Source organism: Drosophila mauritiana, chromosome 2L, assembly GCF_004382145.1.
Source record: "Drosophila mauritiana strain mau12 chromosome 2L, ASM438214v1, whole genome shotgun sequence".
NCBI classification, from domain to species: domain Eukaryota; kingdom Metazoa; phylum Arthropoda; class Insecta; order Diptera; family Drosophilidae; genus Drosophila; species Drosophila mauritiana.
Window position 1 is genome coordinate 2,996,374 of NC_046667.1, and position 16,776 is coordinate 3,013,149.

Below are 16,776 nucleotides of genomic sequence, written 5' to 3' on the forward strand. Positions count from 1 at the left end.
TTCCAGGCCAAGCCACTGACGCATATAAATATATTTCCTATATAAAATAATCGACGATCTGCGTGATTAGAGCGCTGGCCTCCGTCAGGGATCACCTTTAAATCACCGTGAACGTCAACGGACCTGCAGCGCCCTGTACCTGAAGGTCGTCGTGTAGCTGCAGCTTAAATGATTCAACTTCGGCAAGCATACTCCCGGTCGTGCGCCCATCGCAAACTAGTGAAATTCCGGGACCAATGTTGACGAGGCACGACACACGCCAGCGGCCTGCGAAAATTTCCGTGCGTCTAAATTTATTCCATCGCCTGGCTGGCTGGCTGCCGTAGCAGCGCCCGATACCCAGATTCCTTATCAGAGGTTGAGTGGCCGGCGGCGGGGTGATTCCGCAGCACGCAGCCAGCCCGCTCTAATCACATCGCTCACATGCGTTCGCAACGCTCCAGAGCATCGGAACACGACCAGGCCGCTATCGCCGGGGTCGAGGCTTTCCAAAAGCCAACGAAAAGCCTCTCCACCGCCGCTATCATCCGACATAGCCGGCGAAAAAAGCGAAGAATGCACGCGTCTCTGTTTTGTTTTGGTTTTTATTAATAGCTCTCAATTTGTTACCGGGCCCGTCACTCTTGATATGATTGGAGTGGTGCCAAACCGATGCTAGCCGATGAGGAAATACCCTTAAAGTAGTCACAACCAATATAGATAGTAAAATGCTCTGTTCTTTCAGGGAATAACCTATAATTCTTCTGATATTGGTTGTACCCACAACTAGAGTAGCCAAAATTGCTGAGGGAAACTTTTAGTCTGAGCTGTCGCAAGACCTTGAAATCCCAGCGCTTATCTGATGTCTGAATGAAATTAGCTATTATTGGGAAAAATTGTCAAGGCGGTAACAAACCCGAGTACTTAAGATATGTAAGCATTTAAACATAATAATATCATCCACTGAGTGTGCTTGTTGTTGTTTTGATAATGGAACTTGTCAACGTGTTTACGATGTGCACAATTGGGCTTCCTTACGCAATAATATTATTTGTTGGGGTAGCGCCAGGATGATGGGCAGGAAGTATGTACTTTCAAGTACCCGAATTCATCTATTAATGATGACCCATTCCGATATAAAACCGAAATTGGAGCAACGTCGCGGCATTCTTTCGGAAATTATTTGCATACGATTAAGAGTATTAGGGTTTCGTTAGCACGCATTTCTTTCGTCTAGTGTATTAATTTGATTTAATTTTGTATTTTAAACAGTGAAACGGGCGAATCAAAGCAGCCGTCTGGCACTTAAGTACTTCGATCAAGGATGCGTGGTGTTTTAAATAAGTTTCCAGTCCAAGAAACCTTCACAGGGCCAACACAAAAAAATTATTCTACCTAATCTATTGCATCTATTTGGATCGGCACACAAACACTCCTATTTTGAGACTACGAGTTGTAAACCCAAATTTTTAATGGATAAACATGAACCTACGTTGCTGCCGTTTATTATGGACATGCTAAGTCGCGAGCCGCAAATGTGTAGGTGATTTAATGGAGCCTTAGATTAAAGAATAACTTTCCAAATTTTCAGGCTCTTCTGTGGACGACTTGGTTGAGAACATCAAGGACGTTATGCTCGAGGAGCATGTCAGAGCCTTCGGGAGCCTCAAGCGTGCGGTGGAGTTTGCCCTGGAGATGGGCGTCAACCTGGGAATCATCTCGCTGGCCGCTAGGAAGGTCCGCATTCCCCCTATTTATCGCAGAAGTACACACAAGACTAAGGTGCCCGTGAGCAACAGGATCCCTCTCCGCTTGAGACGCCAGCTGGTCAAGCAGCGGATGGCGACGACCTCGCCAACCAAGCTGGCGGCCAAGAAGCGGTCAGGAGGACGCCTAAAAAGGGCCAAGAAGACTGCTGGGGTAGCGCCAAAGAAGTAACTTGGGGACAAACCATGGCTATCTCTGTTCCGTCCAATAAATAATACAAATGCGAATGGCTTGCAACCCCCGGCGTGTTATTGAACCAGACGGGCGGGCTGTGGAGCAACTGGGTTAACTAGGCGTAGTCGGCTGCGATGGCGCACACTTGGACTAATTACCAGGGCAGGGGCACGGAAAAATGAAAACCAAATGGATACACCTGTCCTGCTCGACGTCGCATTTTCTATTTCATTTGGTCGAAGTTAGAGGCGCGTTTTGCATAGAAATGAATAATTCAGCGCGCCTGGTTGCCATAATGAGATCGGTGGGTTTTCTATATGCTATGGTTACGGGGAAATTAAAATGCGCCATCGGGTGGCCACCGCCGTCCCCGGACCCCGCAAACCGGATATATATAAGGAATCCGGCGAGTGCAGCCCTTGTTCAGTCTGTCTGCGCAACAAGTCGGATCTATACGTGCCCACCAAAAGGATATACAACCACAGCCAACTAGAAGGACCTACTAGCCCAACCGACATCCTGGTTGTCCCGCAAAACACACGGCACATTCGAAAAGGATACGCGATCAGTGAACCCAAGTGAATAAGGTGCCGTCCAAAAACGATACGATCCGAATTAGTGGCATACGAAATGTGAGTCATGTGAAGTGTACCAAAGAAGTGGCGTGTTCTAAAATGCGAGCTAGATTTTTTTTTCCCGAGAAAAGCGAATTGTTAAAACCAAGACGTAATTCCCCCAGCCAGGATAACACGCCAAACAAATCGAATCCACGAAACTGACGTTCCCAATAGTCAGGCTACTTATCTTTAATTCAAAGAATTTCGTCAAGTGTCTAATGAGAATGGTGTAGTGTTTCAATTAACCGAACGTGGGCTCCCTAATCGAAAAATGCCAATGAATTGTGAATGCTAATAGGGGAATATATTAAACCATATATATGTGTCCTTTGGATTTATTTTTTGTGAAATAAGGACTCGAAATATTTTGAAACCAATGAAAGCCTGTAAAAATGCACAAAAACCCATGGATTACCAAAAAATCGAACTCCTAGAATATTATGAATCCTTTTAGTTTATTTTTTGTGAAATAAGGACTCGAAATATTTTGAAACCAATCAAGGCCTGTAAAAATGCACAAAAACCCATGGACTACCAAAAAATCGAACTCCTAGGATATTACGAATCCTTAAACATATAAAAAGTGGCAAGAAACATTTCTAAAAAGTGAGAAATCGTTGGAGATCATAAAAGATTCCGCCACTACAATCGCAATTACTTCTCAAAACGCTTTGAATCTGTATTCCGGTCACCTTTGAACCCAGCAAAGCGAACATTCAGTACGTTGTGTCCATTGTGTGAGTTCTGGCACGCGTCGCTTCGCTGATTGGAGTGTTGATTCCCCATATTGGGGGAATATTCTATCAGGAGCTTATCGGATCTCTGCCCCTCTGCGTCCACGTCCGCGATCCCGACCCGTTGCAGTGCACGCAGTCGAGAGCTGGACGACTATCTCGAGAGCCGACTCCCGTAACTTGGCAACAGGGAACCCAGTGACCCGCACCCGGCCCCCTGCTCCCTGCTCGCTGCTCCAGGTTGGATTCTACTGAGTGGTGGAATCGTACGATCCCTGCCCGTAGCGTTGATGGGGAAGGAAAGGTGACTCCGGTGCAGTGGTTCCTTATCAGCAGGGCGACAATATTCATTGTGGTCTGAATCGGTGCGATCTCGAGCATATTACTCATGATTTGCCGACTTAGCACTTTCTAATGGTGCACCTTATCTATGCACTTAAGTAGATCGCCTCTGAAATGATAGTCATATGAAGTGCAGGCCACTGAAATTCCACAAACTCACACTCCACCCATATTATAGATAGATAGATTAATTTGTTTGTACCCATTTCTACAAAATCGACCAAATCATAAAACAATAGCTTTATCAGCTAACAGTGTTTTTTTTATTCTAAGGTGACCAATTTCTTGTGATGGAAATGTTGTTTACATGCTGATAGCAAGAGTCCGATTAAGTTGAATCGAGTTGTTGGAAATTCTAAAACATATTCAAGGTTAAATTTGTAGTTAAAAATAACAAATTTTCTATGCCAGCAAAGGGTTAGATATAAATTACTAACTGCGAAATGGATTTTTATATGCTCAAAACTATTCCTTTTAATCATGGATGCTATGAGGTCACGTATTGTGGATATTTACCCAGGGTTCTTTTGCGATATTTCTAGATCCTCATACAGACTGAGCCAGAACAAAAGAAACGTCAAAATGCCGAGCAGGAAGAAAGCCCAGGCGGATTCGGCCGCTGGTGAGGATGGGGACATTGTGATCTCGGGACTTTCCGGGAAGCTGCCGGAGAGCAGCAACATCGAGGAGTTCAAGTACAACCTGCTCAATGGCATCGACATGGTCACAGATGAGCCGCGCCGTTGGGAGGCAGGCAAGTACCAAGCATAGATCACATTAATGTATGGAATTTTTGGGGGAGTGGAAACAAAATGCAAACTTATGGCAAAAATACAATATATTCAATGGGTCTCTTCATCAAAATATGGCCATAAAAGGTCGCACAGCTGAGGAAATTACTGTTTTATGCAGCTAATTAACTGATGTAACCACCCATATCACTTTTTGCTAATTTTCGAAAATTCACTTTTTGACTAATTTTCGTATTTTTGATAAGGGGTACCATCATCAAATTTTGCAAAAAATTTCAAAATTTAAAAATTTCAAGGCTTGAACACAGATTGATAGTAAATTTTATTACGAATTCAGGGAGCTATGATACTCTACTCTTGCATCATTTTTTAGATAGTTATAGACAAAATATTGATTATTTATATACAAAAATCGGGATGACATCTTTTGGAAAAAGTACTATAATTTTCGAGCTGTTTTCTGAGCACAACTTGACCAAAACCCCAGATCGCAGAGCTTTATGATACATTTAATAAACAGAGCTAATTATACTTAATCCCACGACAATATTTGATAATGGATTAATAGTGGACTGTTTTGTACATCTTTTTAATAGAGCTAGTTATCCTTATGCCTATGAGAATGTTATATCAAGAAATTAAAAGAGAACAATATACTTTCGATCGGGTGCTCCATTGGCCAAGCAAGGCATAGCCCTATCGCTTGGATCTCCCCTCGTTTGAAAGCAAGCCGCTCTAGAGGCGCTCAAGTGGCTGACTCATAGCACACATCCAACCCTCTTAGTTCGCTTTCGCGATCATATTTTTGAGCGCCCTCGTTTTCCTTCAGGCGCCCAAGTAATTCCCAACTGGTTATGCCAATACAACGTAGAATCCCCATCGAGTGTCGGGGATCTTCTATCTATCTCGATCGCCGCTTCAGTTGTGGAGCGAGAGCTTACGCAATGGAGCGGAGTGATGAGTAGTTATCCGAGGCAATTTTTTTAGTGCCTGGCCGCGAAATGCTGCCGGGCCGTTAGAAATGAATATGAAACCATCTAACAAACAGGTTACTGAGACTTTAAATACGATTGTAATGTTAAAACTTGCATCAAACACTAAAAGGCATCTATGGACTTCCCGAGCGTATGGCCAAAATGAAAGACTCCGATCTGGAGAAGTTCGACGACAAGTTCTTCAGCGTCCACCAGAAGCAGGCGGAGCTGATGGACCCCTGCATGCGGATGCTGCTGGAGCTGACCCACGAGGCGATCATCGATGCAGGCATCAATCCCGCACAGCTGCGCGGCAGCCGGACGGGCGTCTACATAGGCCTGTCCTTTGTGGAGACGGAGCACGAGATCCCCAACATGGAGCCGAGCAGTATCAACGGCTACTGCCTGACGGGCTGTGCGCGTGCCATGTTCGCCAATCGCATCTCCTACACGTTCGACTTCAAGGGGCCCAGCTTCATCGTGGACACCGCCTGCTCCAGCTCGCTGGTGGCCCTCAACCACGCCTTCGCGGACATGCGGGCGGGTCGCTGTGATTACGCCCTGGTGGCGGGTGTGAATCTCATCCTAAAGCCCATCTTTGCCCTTCAGTTCCTCAGGCTGGGCATCGTGAGCCACGACGGCGCCTGCAAGACCTTCGATGCGGCGGCCAACGGCTATGCCCGGGCGGACACCTGCGCCGTTGTGCTGCTCCAGAGGCGTAAGGAGGCCAAGCGGGTGTACGCCAGCATCCTGAATGTGCGCACCAATACGGACGGATTCAAGGAGCAGGGCGTTACCTTCCCAGACGGCCGCATGCAGCAGGCCCTGCTGGAGGAGACCTACAGCGAGATCGGCCTTAATCCGGACGAGGTGGTCTACGTGGAGGCGCACGGCAGCGGCACACCGGTGGGCGATGACCAGGAAGCCAACATGCTGAGCAACTTCTTCTGCCGCCCCTCGCGACTCACTCCGCTGCTCATTGGCTCAGTGAAGTCGAATATGGGTCACGCGGAGCCAGCCTCGGGAGTGAGTGCCCTGGCCAAGATGATCATCGCCATGGAGGAGGGCATTATTCCGAAGAATCTGCACTATCGCACGCCCAATCCTTCGGTTCCGGCTCTGGTCGAGGGTAAGCTTAAGGTGGTGGATCGCAATCTTCCCTGGCAGGGTGGCATTGTTGGTTTGAACTCCTTCGGGTTTGGAGGAGCCAATGCCCATGTGGTACTAAAGTCCCACACTAAAGCCAAAGAGCCTAAGGCATGCCCTAAGACTGGGGAAGCCGAACAGTCCCTGAGGCTAGTTACCTGCTCCGGCCGCACGGAGGATGCAGTGCATCAGTTGCTGAAAGTGGCCACCGAGCAGAGGCACGATCAGGAGCTGCTGACCCTTATCAATGACATCCACTCGCATCCTATTCCCCTGCATCCGTTCAGGGGATACGCTGTCCTCGGAACCAGCGGATGCGTTAAGGAGGAGGTGCTGCCCTATGAGGAGGAGGAGCGACCCATCTGGTTCGTCTACGCCGGCATGGGCAGTCAATGGGCCAGCATGGCCAAGGATCTCATGCAGCTGGAGGTGTTCCGGAACTCCATACAGCACTGCGCCGAGGTAAGTTCCATTATTGAGTTTCAATTATTATTTAGTACATCGCAATTCGCTTTATTGTATAAAATAATATATTCCTTAATGGTTTATGAGATTATATTTCTCTTCGATCGGACAACTTAATTGTTTTTCAAAAAAAGGTCCCTTAGTATTTCTATCGAGTTTCTTACCTGAAGTGCCAACCCTCTTCCATTAGCATTGCCTACCTTCGGGTCGTACCTTTTCGATTTCTCGTCCCCTATAATTCCCAAAAAGTTCTATCACAGAACGAATCTAGGGATCCTTGGCGGGTGCTGAGAAGTTACTCTGGTTTCTCTTCAATTGTCGAATAAATCTTTCGCCTTTTACTAAAGATTTCCGTGGAGAGGAACACTCTAATGAGTCTAAACACAATTTTTGCTTAGAGCCCCGCTGGCGTTTGCCTTTGGGGCCATAAATGATACATTTTAAACCCAAAATATCCCATTCATATTCTTTCATTCTCTTCTTTCGTTCTCTTCTTTCGTTATTATATTGTAATATGTTTTGATCGAAGGCAAATAAAGATCACACTTCACTTGCACCATGACTAAAATTGTTAATGCACTGTCGTTGAAAATGTGATTATAATTTGTGTCATAAATTCAACATTTTAACTTGGCTAGACCAACAAGAACTGCTTTAATTCTACGTAGACACCCAAGTAACCTTGAAAATATAAAAGCTTTTGCTACGTAGTGCCAACCTTATTGCTAATAATGCAGCTTATTATACATAAAATACTATTTATTTAGAAGCTAACCTATCAATTTGAAACCTCCTTAACTTTTGCAAGATTTTAAAAGTTGTTTCTCATCTTTAATACTTTTATAGATTTGTATATATTATGCATAAATTTGTTTCCCTGTCTTAATCTTTTCAGGTTCTGGCCCAGGTGGACTTTGATCTTATAGACGTGCTTACCCGTTCCACGGAGCGGACCTTTGACAACATGCTGTACTCCTTCGTCTCCGTGTCCGCCGTGCAGGTGGCTTTGACGGATCTTCTTCGGGTGCTGGACATACGGCCAGATGGAATCATTGGCCATTCGGCTGGTGAGCTGGGGGCAGCCTACATGGACGGATGTCTAACGGCGGAGCAAACAGTGCTGGCCGCCTACTGGCGCGGCAGGAGCGTCCTGGACACTCCGGACTTGCCGCGCGGAAAGATGGCTGCTGTAGGTTTGAGCTGGGAGCAGATCGGATCACAGATCCCAAAGGATTGCTATCCGGTGTGTCACAACAGTGATGACAATTGCACGGTTTCGGGTCCACCGGCATCCATGGACGCGATGATAGAGGACCTCACGGCAAAGGGTATTTTTGTGAGGGAGGTTGGCTCTGGAGGCTATGCCTTCCACAGTCCGTACATTGAAGGAGCGGCTCCCATGCTGCGTAGCAGTCTGGAGCGACTGATCACGGAGCCCAAGAAGAAGAGTATTCGATGGCTTAGTACTAGTGTGAAAGAAGCGGAGTGGGAGTCGGATAAGAACCACCTGGCATCGGCTGGCTACTTTATAAACAACCTGATATCCCCCGTGCTCTTTCACCAAGCCGTCAAGAGGATTCCCCAAAACGCTCTCATCGTGGAGATCGCACCCCATGGACTTTTCAGGGCGATTCTCCGATCCTTAAGTCCGCAGATTAGCTATGTGAGTCTGATGCAGCGAGCTCATGCCAATAACTTTGAGTTCTTGCTGAGCCAGTTGGGCAGACTCTACGCTGCCGGAGGGCAGCCGCAGATCCTGAAGATCTCCCCTTCCATCCCCTATCCCGTTTCACGTGGCACTCCCATGCTGGGCTCCTTGGTGGGCTGGGATCACTCACAGAAATGGAACTATCCCAAGTTCAAGGGCGGCCGACAGGCGGGACAGCTCAGTGTGGAGCTGGATTTGGGCAAAGAGGATAACGCCTATCTAGCGGGGCACACGATCGACGGCAGAGTCTTGTTCCCGGCAACCGGCTACATGACCCTGGCCTGGATGAGTCTGGCTCAACAGCAGGGATTGGACTACTTGCGCACGCCCGTGCTATTCGAGGATGTGGTCTTCCATCGGGCTACGATCCTCAGCGTGGGCACTGTGGTAAAACTAACACTCAGCTTCTTTCCGGGCAGCAGCTCCTTTGAAATCTGTGAAGGCACTAGCCTGGTGGCATCTGGCAAGATCCGTCTGGTGAGCAATGTGCAGCAGGAGCAGCTTCAGCTGTCATCTCTACCGGGAATAGCCGGCTCGAACAAACTGAGCACCAAGGACATTTACAAGGAGCTAAGACTTAGAGGCTACGACTACACTGGTGTTTTCCAGGGCATTTTGGAGTCGGATATTTCGGCGGTGACGGGTCAGCTGCAGTGGGCGGACAATTGGATCAGTTTTATGGACACCATGCTGCAGTTTCGCATCCTGAGCAACGATATTCGAGAACTGTACGTGCCCACGGGAATAGAGAGGGCGCTGATAGACCCTCTCAAGCACCTGGAGCTGGCTAAGAAGCACCAACAGAAGTTAACTGTCAACTGGCATCGCAACATTTCCGTAGTCAAGTGCGGTGGAGTGGAGATACACAAGATGAAGACCGCCCAGACCCAGAGGCGTTCTGGTGGGCAATCTCCACCCAGCTTGGAGCGCTATAGATTCTGGCCTCATTACCAGCACTTGGGTCAGCGGGAGGAGCAGGAAAAGTCAGGGAGCACAGCTCTAGCGGTGGCCATTCAATTGATCATCGAGAACAGCGGTGGAGCTGTAAAGCTCAAAGGCGTTGAACTGGCTGGATCCCGGTCCACTTTGGATGCGCTGAGTGCCGTCCAGCTTCTCGAGCTAATCGAAAGGGAACCGATTCTGGTGGGTGACATGGCGGTGGTTACCAGTTCCTCCAATGAATCCGAGCTGGGTGAGCAGCTCAAGGAGCACGGTATTCGAGTGATAGCCAAGGATATCACAGCTGGTGCAGTGGAGCAGCAATGCCATTTCGTATACTCTGTGAATATGCTAGCCCAGAACTCTGTCAAGGATCTGCAGCACTGCTTGGATAGTCTCAAGACCGATTCGGGATTCCTGCTCCTGGAGGAAGCAGCCAGCCGGTATAACATTATAGGAAAGGAGAAGTTGAACAAACTTAAGCTGGTTCCCGTTTTCGAGCAGTTCTTCGGTACAGACCGAGTGCTTGTCCTGGTCAGAAAACTATCGAAGGTGCAGTCCAGCCAAGCCCTGACCCTTCACCTCACCAATAAACAGTTCAAGTGGGTCAACGAGCTAAAGAACTCTTTTGCGAAGGCCCAAGCTGAAGAGAAGAACCTCTACTTGGTAGCCCAGGGTGATCCCAATTCAGGAGCTCTGGGCTTGATGAACTGCCTGAAGAGGGAAGCTGGAGGGCATTTCCTACGGCTATACCTTATTCTGGATGAAGGTGTGCCCCAGTTCTCCCTGGACGATCCCTTCTACGCCGCACAGTTGGCCAAGGATATGGTCATCAATGTGTACAGGAATGGAAGCTGGGGTAGCTACCGTCACCTGAAGATGGAATCCCGCCCGCCCATGCTGCCAGTGGAGCAGGCGTATGTAAACACCCTGGTCAAGGGGGATCTCTCATCACTTCGCTGGATCGAGAGTCCTCGTTCCAGTCCCATCCAGTCGCAATTGGAGCCCTGCACCGTTTACTATGCTCCGCTTAATTTCCGGGATGTAATGTTGGCCTCCGGTAAACTGGGAGTGGATGCTCTGCCTGGGGATTTGGCCTACCAGGACTGCGTTCTTGGTCTGGAGTTCGCAGGCAGGGATTCGTGTGGCCGTCGTGTAATGGCAATGGTTACTGCCAAATCTTTGGCCACCAACTGCTTGGCCAACAGGAATCTCCTCTGGGAAGTCCCATCTAAGTGGACCATGGAGCAGGCTTCGACCGTTCCGTGTGTTTATGCCACCGTTTATTACGCTTTGGTGGTCAGGGGTCAAATGAAGGAGGGTGAAAGGATCCTCATCCACGCCGGCTCTGGAGGAGTTGGTCAGGCGGCAATTTCGGTGGCTCTGGCTCACGGACTGATTGTCTTCACCACCGTGGGCAGCAAGGAGAAGCGGGAGTTCCTGCTGAAGCGATTCCCCAAGCTGAAGGCTAGGAATATTGGCAATTCGCGAGACACTTCCTTCGAGCAATTAATCATGAGCGAAACCCACGGAAATGGAGTGGAACTTGTGCTGAACTCTCTCTCCGAGGAGAAGCTGCAAGCCTCCATCCGTTGTCTGGCTCTGAATGGCCGCTTTCTGGAGATCGGCAAGTTTGACTTGAGCAACAACACTCCGTTAGGGATGTCGGTGTTCCTCAAGAACACTTCCTTCCACGGAATCCTTCTGGACAGCGTGATGGAAGGGGAGGAGGACATGCAGCTAATGGTGGCCAAGTTGGTGGCGGAGGGTATCAAGAGTGGAGCAGTGCAGCCGCTGCCTACCACAGTCTTTGCAGAGCAGGAGATCGAGAAGGCGTTCCGTTTCATGGCGTCTGGCAAACATATTGGCAAGGTGGTGATCAAGGTACGTTTGGAGGAGGAACAGCAGGCGGCTCTCCCGCGACTTAGGCAAATTCAGGCTATACCGCGCTCCTACATGCACCCAGAGAAGAGCTACATCTTGGTGGGGGGACTTGGGGGATTCGGTCTGGAGCTGGCCAACTGGCTAGTTTCCAGAGGAGCCCGCTTTCTGGTTCTGAGCTCTCGCTCTGGGGTGAAGAGCGGCTACCAGGCCCTGATGATTCGTCGCTGGCACGACCGTGGAGTCCAGGTTCAGATCGATACCAACGATGTGACCACCGCTGTCGGCTGCCAGAGACTCCTAGAGGTTAGTAATAAGTTGGCCCTGGTTGGAGGCATCTTCAACCTGGCGGCAGTGCTACGTGATGGACTGATCGAAGATCAAAGCCCTAAGAACTTTGAAAAGGTAAGTGCACCGAAGCTAATGGCCACCATACACCTGGACAAGATCTCTCGGGAAATTTGTCCTGCACTGGAGTACTTCGTGTGCTTCTCCAGCTTGTCCTGCGGCAGGGGAAACATGGGACAGACCAACTACGGACTGGCCAACTCCACGATGGAAAGGATCTGCGAGCAGCGGCAGGAATACGGTTATCCCGGCACAGCTATTCAATGGGGAGCCATTGGGGACACCGGACTGATCATCGAGCACATGGGCAACAACGAAACAGTTGTGGGCGGCACTCTGCCGCAGCGGATGAACAGCTGTCTGGAGACCCTGGACCTGTTTCTGCAGCAGCCCCATCCCGTCATGGCCTCCATGGTGGTGGCAGAGAAGCGCAAGACGGAGCAGGCCAACCGCCTGAGCTTGATAGCCACGATCGCGAATATCATGGGACTTAGGGATGTAAAGAGTGTCTCCGACAAGACCACCCTCTTCGACCTGGGCATGGACTCGCTGATGAGCACAGAGATCAAGCAGACGCTGGAGCGTCACTTTGACTTGGTGCTGAGCGCTCAGGAGATCCGCCAGCTGACCTTTAGCGCTCTGCGCCAGATAGACGCCCAGGAACCGCCCTCCGCTTCAGTCTCATCGCCCTCAGCCTCATCCAACCTATCAAGGATTAAGGAGGAGGCTTGCGTGGAGGTTCAGACCCAGAGCGATGAGACGCGCAAGGTATTTGCCAAGGAAGTATTACCCCAGGAGGTGATGGTGCGCCTTCGGTCAAAGGCGCCCGTGGCCAGCGAGGATCCAGCTGTTTTCTTCCTGGCTCCCATCGAGGGATTCACAATAGCCGTGGAGGCGCTGGCCGCCTCGCTCACCTGCCCCGCCTACGGGCTGCAGTGCACGGAGCAAGTGCCCCTGGACTCCATTGAGGCCTGTGCCGCCTACTATCTTCGCCAGATCCAGAAGCTCCAGCCCCTCGGACCCTACCACATCGTGGGCTACTCCTACGGCTGCCTGCTCGCCCACGCCATTGCTGTGGCGCTGGAGCAGCGCCGCTTCGGGGTCAAGGTCATCATGCTGGACGGAGCGCCCACCATGGCCAGCGGCTATGTCCAGGAGGCCAAGAAGCAGACGGACGACCTCAACCGGCAGCAGTCCATGACGTTGGCCTACTTTGGTGCTCTGCTCGCCGACGTGGACTACAACCAGGTGGGGCTCCTTGTTGTGCTTGATCCTATGAATCGTTCTTATAAATATATTGATCCTTACAGCTGCTGCAACTCCTCGATGGAGTCCAGTCATGGCCCTCCAAGCTCGACAAACTAGCAGACACTCTGGCTGGTTACACGCAGCAAACCAGAGAAGTGGTGGGTCTCTAGCGATTCTAATTACAAAATGGCTTGATAATATATGTGTCAATTAGATTTCCAAACCACCATAAAAGCGCAAGCATTTGTTGAACATCTATCTATTTGATTGATGATTAAGTACTGGCTTAACTATAGTACTTGTAGACTAAGTTGATGCATTTGCTTACACTTATGGGTGTGTTTATACTTTCAAGTAGTATTTATCACCGGGAGTCACTGCACAAGTGTGTACTTTTTAACAGACGGGAAAAAGTGCCTGAATAAATGCCGGGCAAATAGTTCGTGTATTATTATGGTGCATATTCTTCGCAATTAGCTTGAGGCACTTAAAAACATATTGTTGCATTATATTGTGTTTTTAGACCTAACCTACCATATTATTTGAACATCGTCACAGATCAAGAAGGCCGCCTGCATGTTCAAACAGAAGCTCCTACTTTCTGAGAGCTACAAGGGCGCCAAGCAGCTCCACAGCGACGTGGTCTTGATCAAGTCGGCCGAGCACAATGCGATTATGGCCCAGGACTATGGCCTCAAGGAGGTAAGTGCCTACCAAATCTCTCTATATATCTACAGCATTATCTAAAGACTATTTCCCTCCAATCCTTGCAGATTTGCAGTGCCCAGATCGACATGCATGTGGTGGAGGGCACACACAGGACCTTCCTCAAGGAGCCGCACACTCTGCAGATCATCGAGCGCGTCCTGCTGAAACGTCCCTAGTGGAAGGGAAGTAGTTCCTACGATTATGCTGATGAATTATCCTGTAGATCTTAATGTACATATACCCTAACCATGCCAATACACGTAGCAATCGCGCATTGATTGTTTAAGAATAATGAACGCATTTAGTACGGTCGAACTTCACTAATCAGAACATTGTCTAATGCAAGATAATTTTCCAAATTTATACTATCGCGAGGCATTTCACAAAGTAATTGGCTTATAAAACGATCGGAGAAGTTCGCTCGTGTTTCCAGTTTTACTCGCGTGGCACTCGCATGATTTTCACGATGAATCACTGCGATCCGAACATTCTGACCCGTGCTGGCTGGCTTTATTGACCCAACTTCGGCGTACCTTTCCATAATTGATAATGCCGCCCACTCTATCGCGACAGTGATCTTGCCAGACGATTAATAATCGGCGCAAAAGTGGTCCGACTATGGCGGGCAAATCAAAATTTCTACATCTCCGTCACGCACACAACAGCTGACCACTTATCGCTGTTAATGCGAATTTAAGCGCCGCACAGAGTCCAGCAACTATAACAGAGGTTTACGCCAATAACAGTGGCTTTGGAAAGACGAATTAAAAACACCCTACTGCGGAAAAAATGTTAGGCAGTTAGGACCTACTGCTTTTTGAAATAATAATTAATTTAATTCGGTTAATTAAATAATAATTTTCATTTTAAACACTATCAATTATTATTAATACATATTTTCATTGAACCCTCATATGATTTTATAAGTGCTATAAATATTAAAAACCTACAACCTAATTAATCAATAGCCAATCACTCTAAAGCTTAATAAGCAAAACCTACAAGTAATAGATTTCAGGTAGATTGTGGATGATCGAATGAAACCGTAGATCCGTGAGTAGATCGTAAACAGCGGCTTATCAATAAGGTCTACAAGGTAAGGTCGAGGATGACAGCCCAAGCGGCGGACCGAATTCGAAGTACCCTCTGTAGGGGAAGGGCATCCTGCTACGGTTAACTTTTAACAGCGCGGGAGAGAGCAGCGCAGCGTAAAGCTCTCCAAAAGCTCTTCTTGGAGGCGGCGGGCGTCATATAAAAAAGCCGGCGCTCACCTGATTCTCGCATTTCCGTTCGTCGCAGCATTCCGTCGTTGTCGTGGTTTTACAAGCCGGTACGCTACGTTTGAATCCCAAAGAACATAACTGTGTGTGGCAGAATAATTTGCAAAAAATAATAGCTACTAACTAAGCTATTAACGGCAGCTAACGGAGAACTTCGAGTCGAAAGCAATTTCAGTTTCTGGATTATAACGGTTTCCCCACTCAGTCAGGACCAACTGTAAAGGAACACCCTCGAATCCGAATTCGAATCCTCCGCGCAGCCCTCCGCCCGCTCCACTCCAAAAACTCGAAAAACAGCTGTCGAGGAATCGCCTGATTTCTAGGTATGTACAAAAAATGGCAGCCGCAGGAATAAAACAGCCCCTGTTCGAATGTGTGTGAGTGTGCTGGTGTGCTGAAGAGAAAATGAAAACGAAATTTTCGCTGGACAAAAAGTGAATTGCTAACGAAACAAAATAAGAAAAAAGCAGAAACAACGGAAAAGTGTGAAAAAAATAGGAGAAAAATGGTTAGATCGAGCGTCTCCAAGTGATCATTCGTCAAGTCGGCTAAAAATACGAATTACTAAGCTCGCACTTGCCCTCCAGTGCTTTTGACCTTTAGGACCCTTAGAAGTGTTGTTCTACTACTCCAAACGCCCCCCAAAACAGCAGTTCCTGCTGCGCTGAGACACCAAATTACACGCTAATTGCAAGTTGTGGGAGCGGCGGTGTGGGGAAGTCCAAGTCCCAGTCTCCTCGCGTCTGCCGTTATAAGAAGTGCTCCATATAGTAGGGGCTTCGCGATAGGGTTTCCCTTTCTAATTGCCACGCAGGAGCTGGTTTATTTCTACGATTTCCTTGGCAGACAACGTTATAGTCCTTTTGCAGTTCGGAAATCCTTGCTAAATATTCCCATGTAAATAAGTCCGGTGCCATTTTTGCGACAAACCAAAACCTTCTGAAATGACAAATCCAACAATTTTCCGGTTGCGTGTGCCATTTTCATTATTTTACAACCATGCTAACTGCACAGCCATTAAGACAGTTACTAAAAATGAAATTTGAAATTGCTTTTAATACGAAAATAGGGCTAACCTCTGCGTATTTAGCTAAAGTCAAGCAAACAAACAAATATTATAAATTTTACTGTAATTACATTTGAAATTGCAGTGATAAATGTGCAATGAAAATAAGTTGTTTGCTTAAATACAAAATCAAATGCAAAAGTTAAGCACCTACAGTAAAATACTTCTCAGAAACTGCTTAGCTCTACTAGCTGAATGCCCAAAAAGTTGGGAGTGAGTTATCAAGCGATCGCTTTGCATAAAACAACAACACCCAGCAGCAACCCATAAAGGCGGCCACACTCCCCAATTCCGCAGCCAAAAACAAACAAGAATCGTGCGATTGTGTGATTGGAAAATTTCGAGTGTCTGGCTAATCTTTATCGGCTAATAGAGTCGTCGCTTCCTGAAGAACACGCGTCCGCCGGCGATCAAACATTTCCGATCCAGGTGCACAGTCGTATGAGTAGGCAGCGCTGCCTTATCACTCTTATCACCACCAGGGCGTTTCGGAATCACCCCATGGCCCAGTCCCAGTCAGAGGCGTTATCATCTTGTTCATGAACTTGAAGCGTCACAGCCAGATTCGATGTGCTGGGCTGGGGGATGTGGGCTTCGGGCGGGGGCTGTGCTGACGCGTACAGCAGTACTTTGGGCCCCAATCGATGG

General features: G+C 48.2%; 2 protein-coding genes and 1 non-coding gene across 3 annotated transcripts; all 3 read left to right on the forward strand.

Moving 5' to 3' along the window:
* Positions 1-43: 43 nt before the first annotated feature.
* On the forward strand, positions 44-1,997 carry LOC117135324. Its single transcript, XM_033295522.1, has 2 exons — positions 44-1,518; positions 1,571-1,997. Exons 1-2 carry the CDS (start codon positions 1,452-1,454, stop codon positions 1,915-1,917), a joined length of 414 nt encoding a protein of 137 aa, XP_033151413.1. The 5' UTR covers positions 44-1,451; the 3' UTR covers positions 1,918-1,997.
* Positions 1,998-2,348: 351 nt separating this feature from the next.
* Positions 2,349-14,078, forward strand: LOC117135306 (fatty acid synthase). Its single transcript, XM_033295494.1, has 7 exons — positions 2,349-2,552; positions 4,156-4,367; positions 5,470-6,947; positions 7,846-13,074; positions 13,137-13,232; positions 13,633-13,776; positions 13,848-14,078. Exons 2-7 carry the CDS (start codon positions 4,196-4,198, stop codon positions 13,956-13,958), a joined length of 7,230 nt encoding a protein of 2,409 aa, XP_033151385.1. The 5' UTR covers positions 2,349-2,552; positions 4,156-4,195; the 3' UTR covers positions 13,959-14,078.
* LOC117135352 lies at positions 7,246-7,365 on the forward strand. The gene has a single exon (XR_004459006.1). It is a non-coding gene; the product is annotated as a U5 spliceosomal RNA (small nuclear RNA).
* Positions 14,079-16,776: the final 2,698 nt, after the last annotated feature.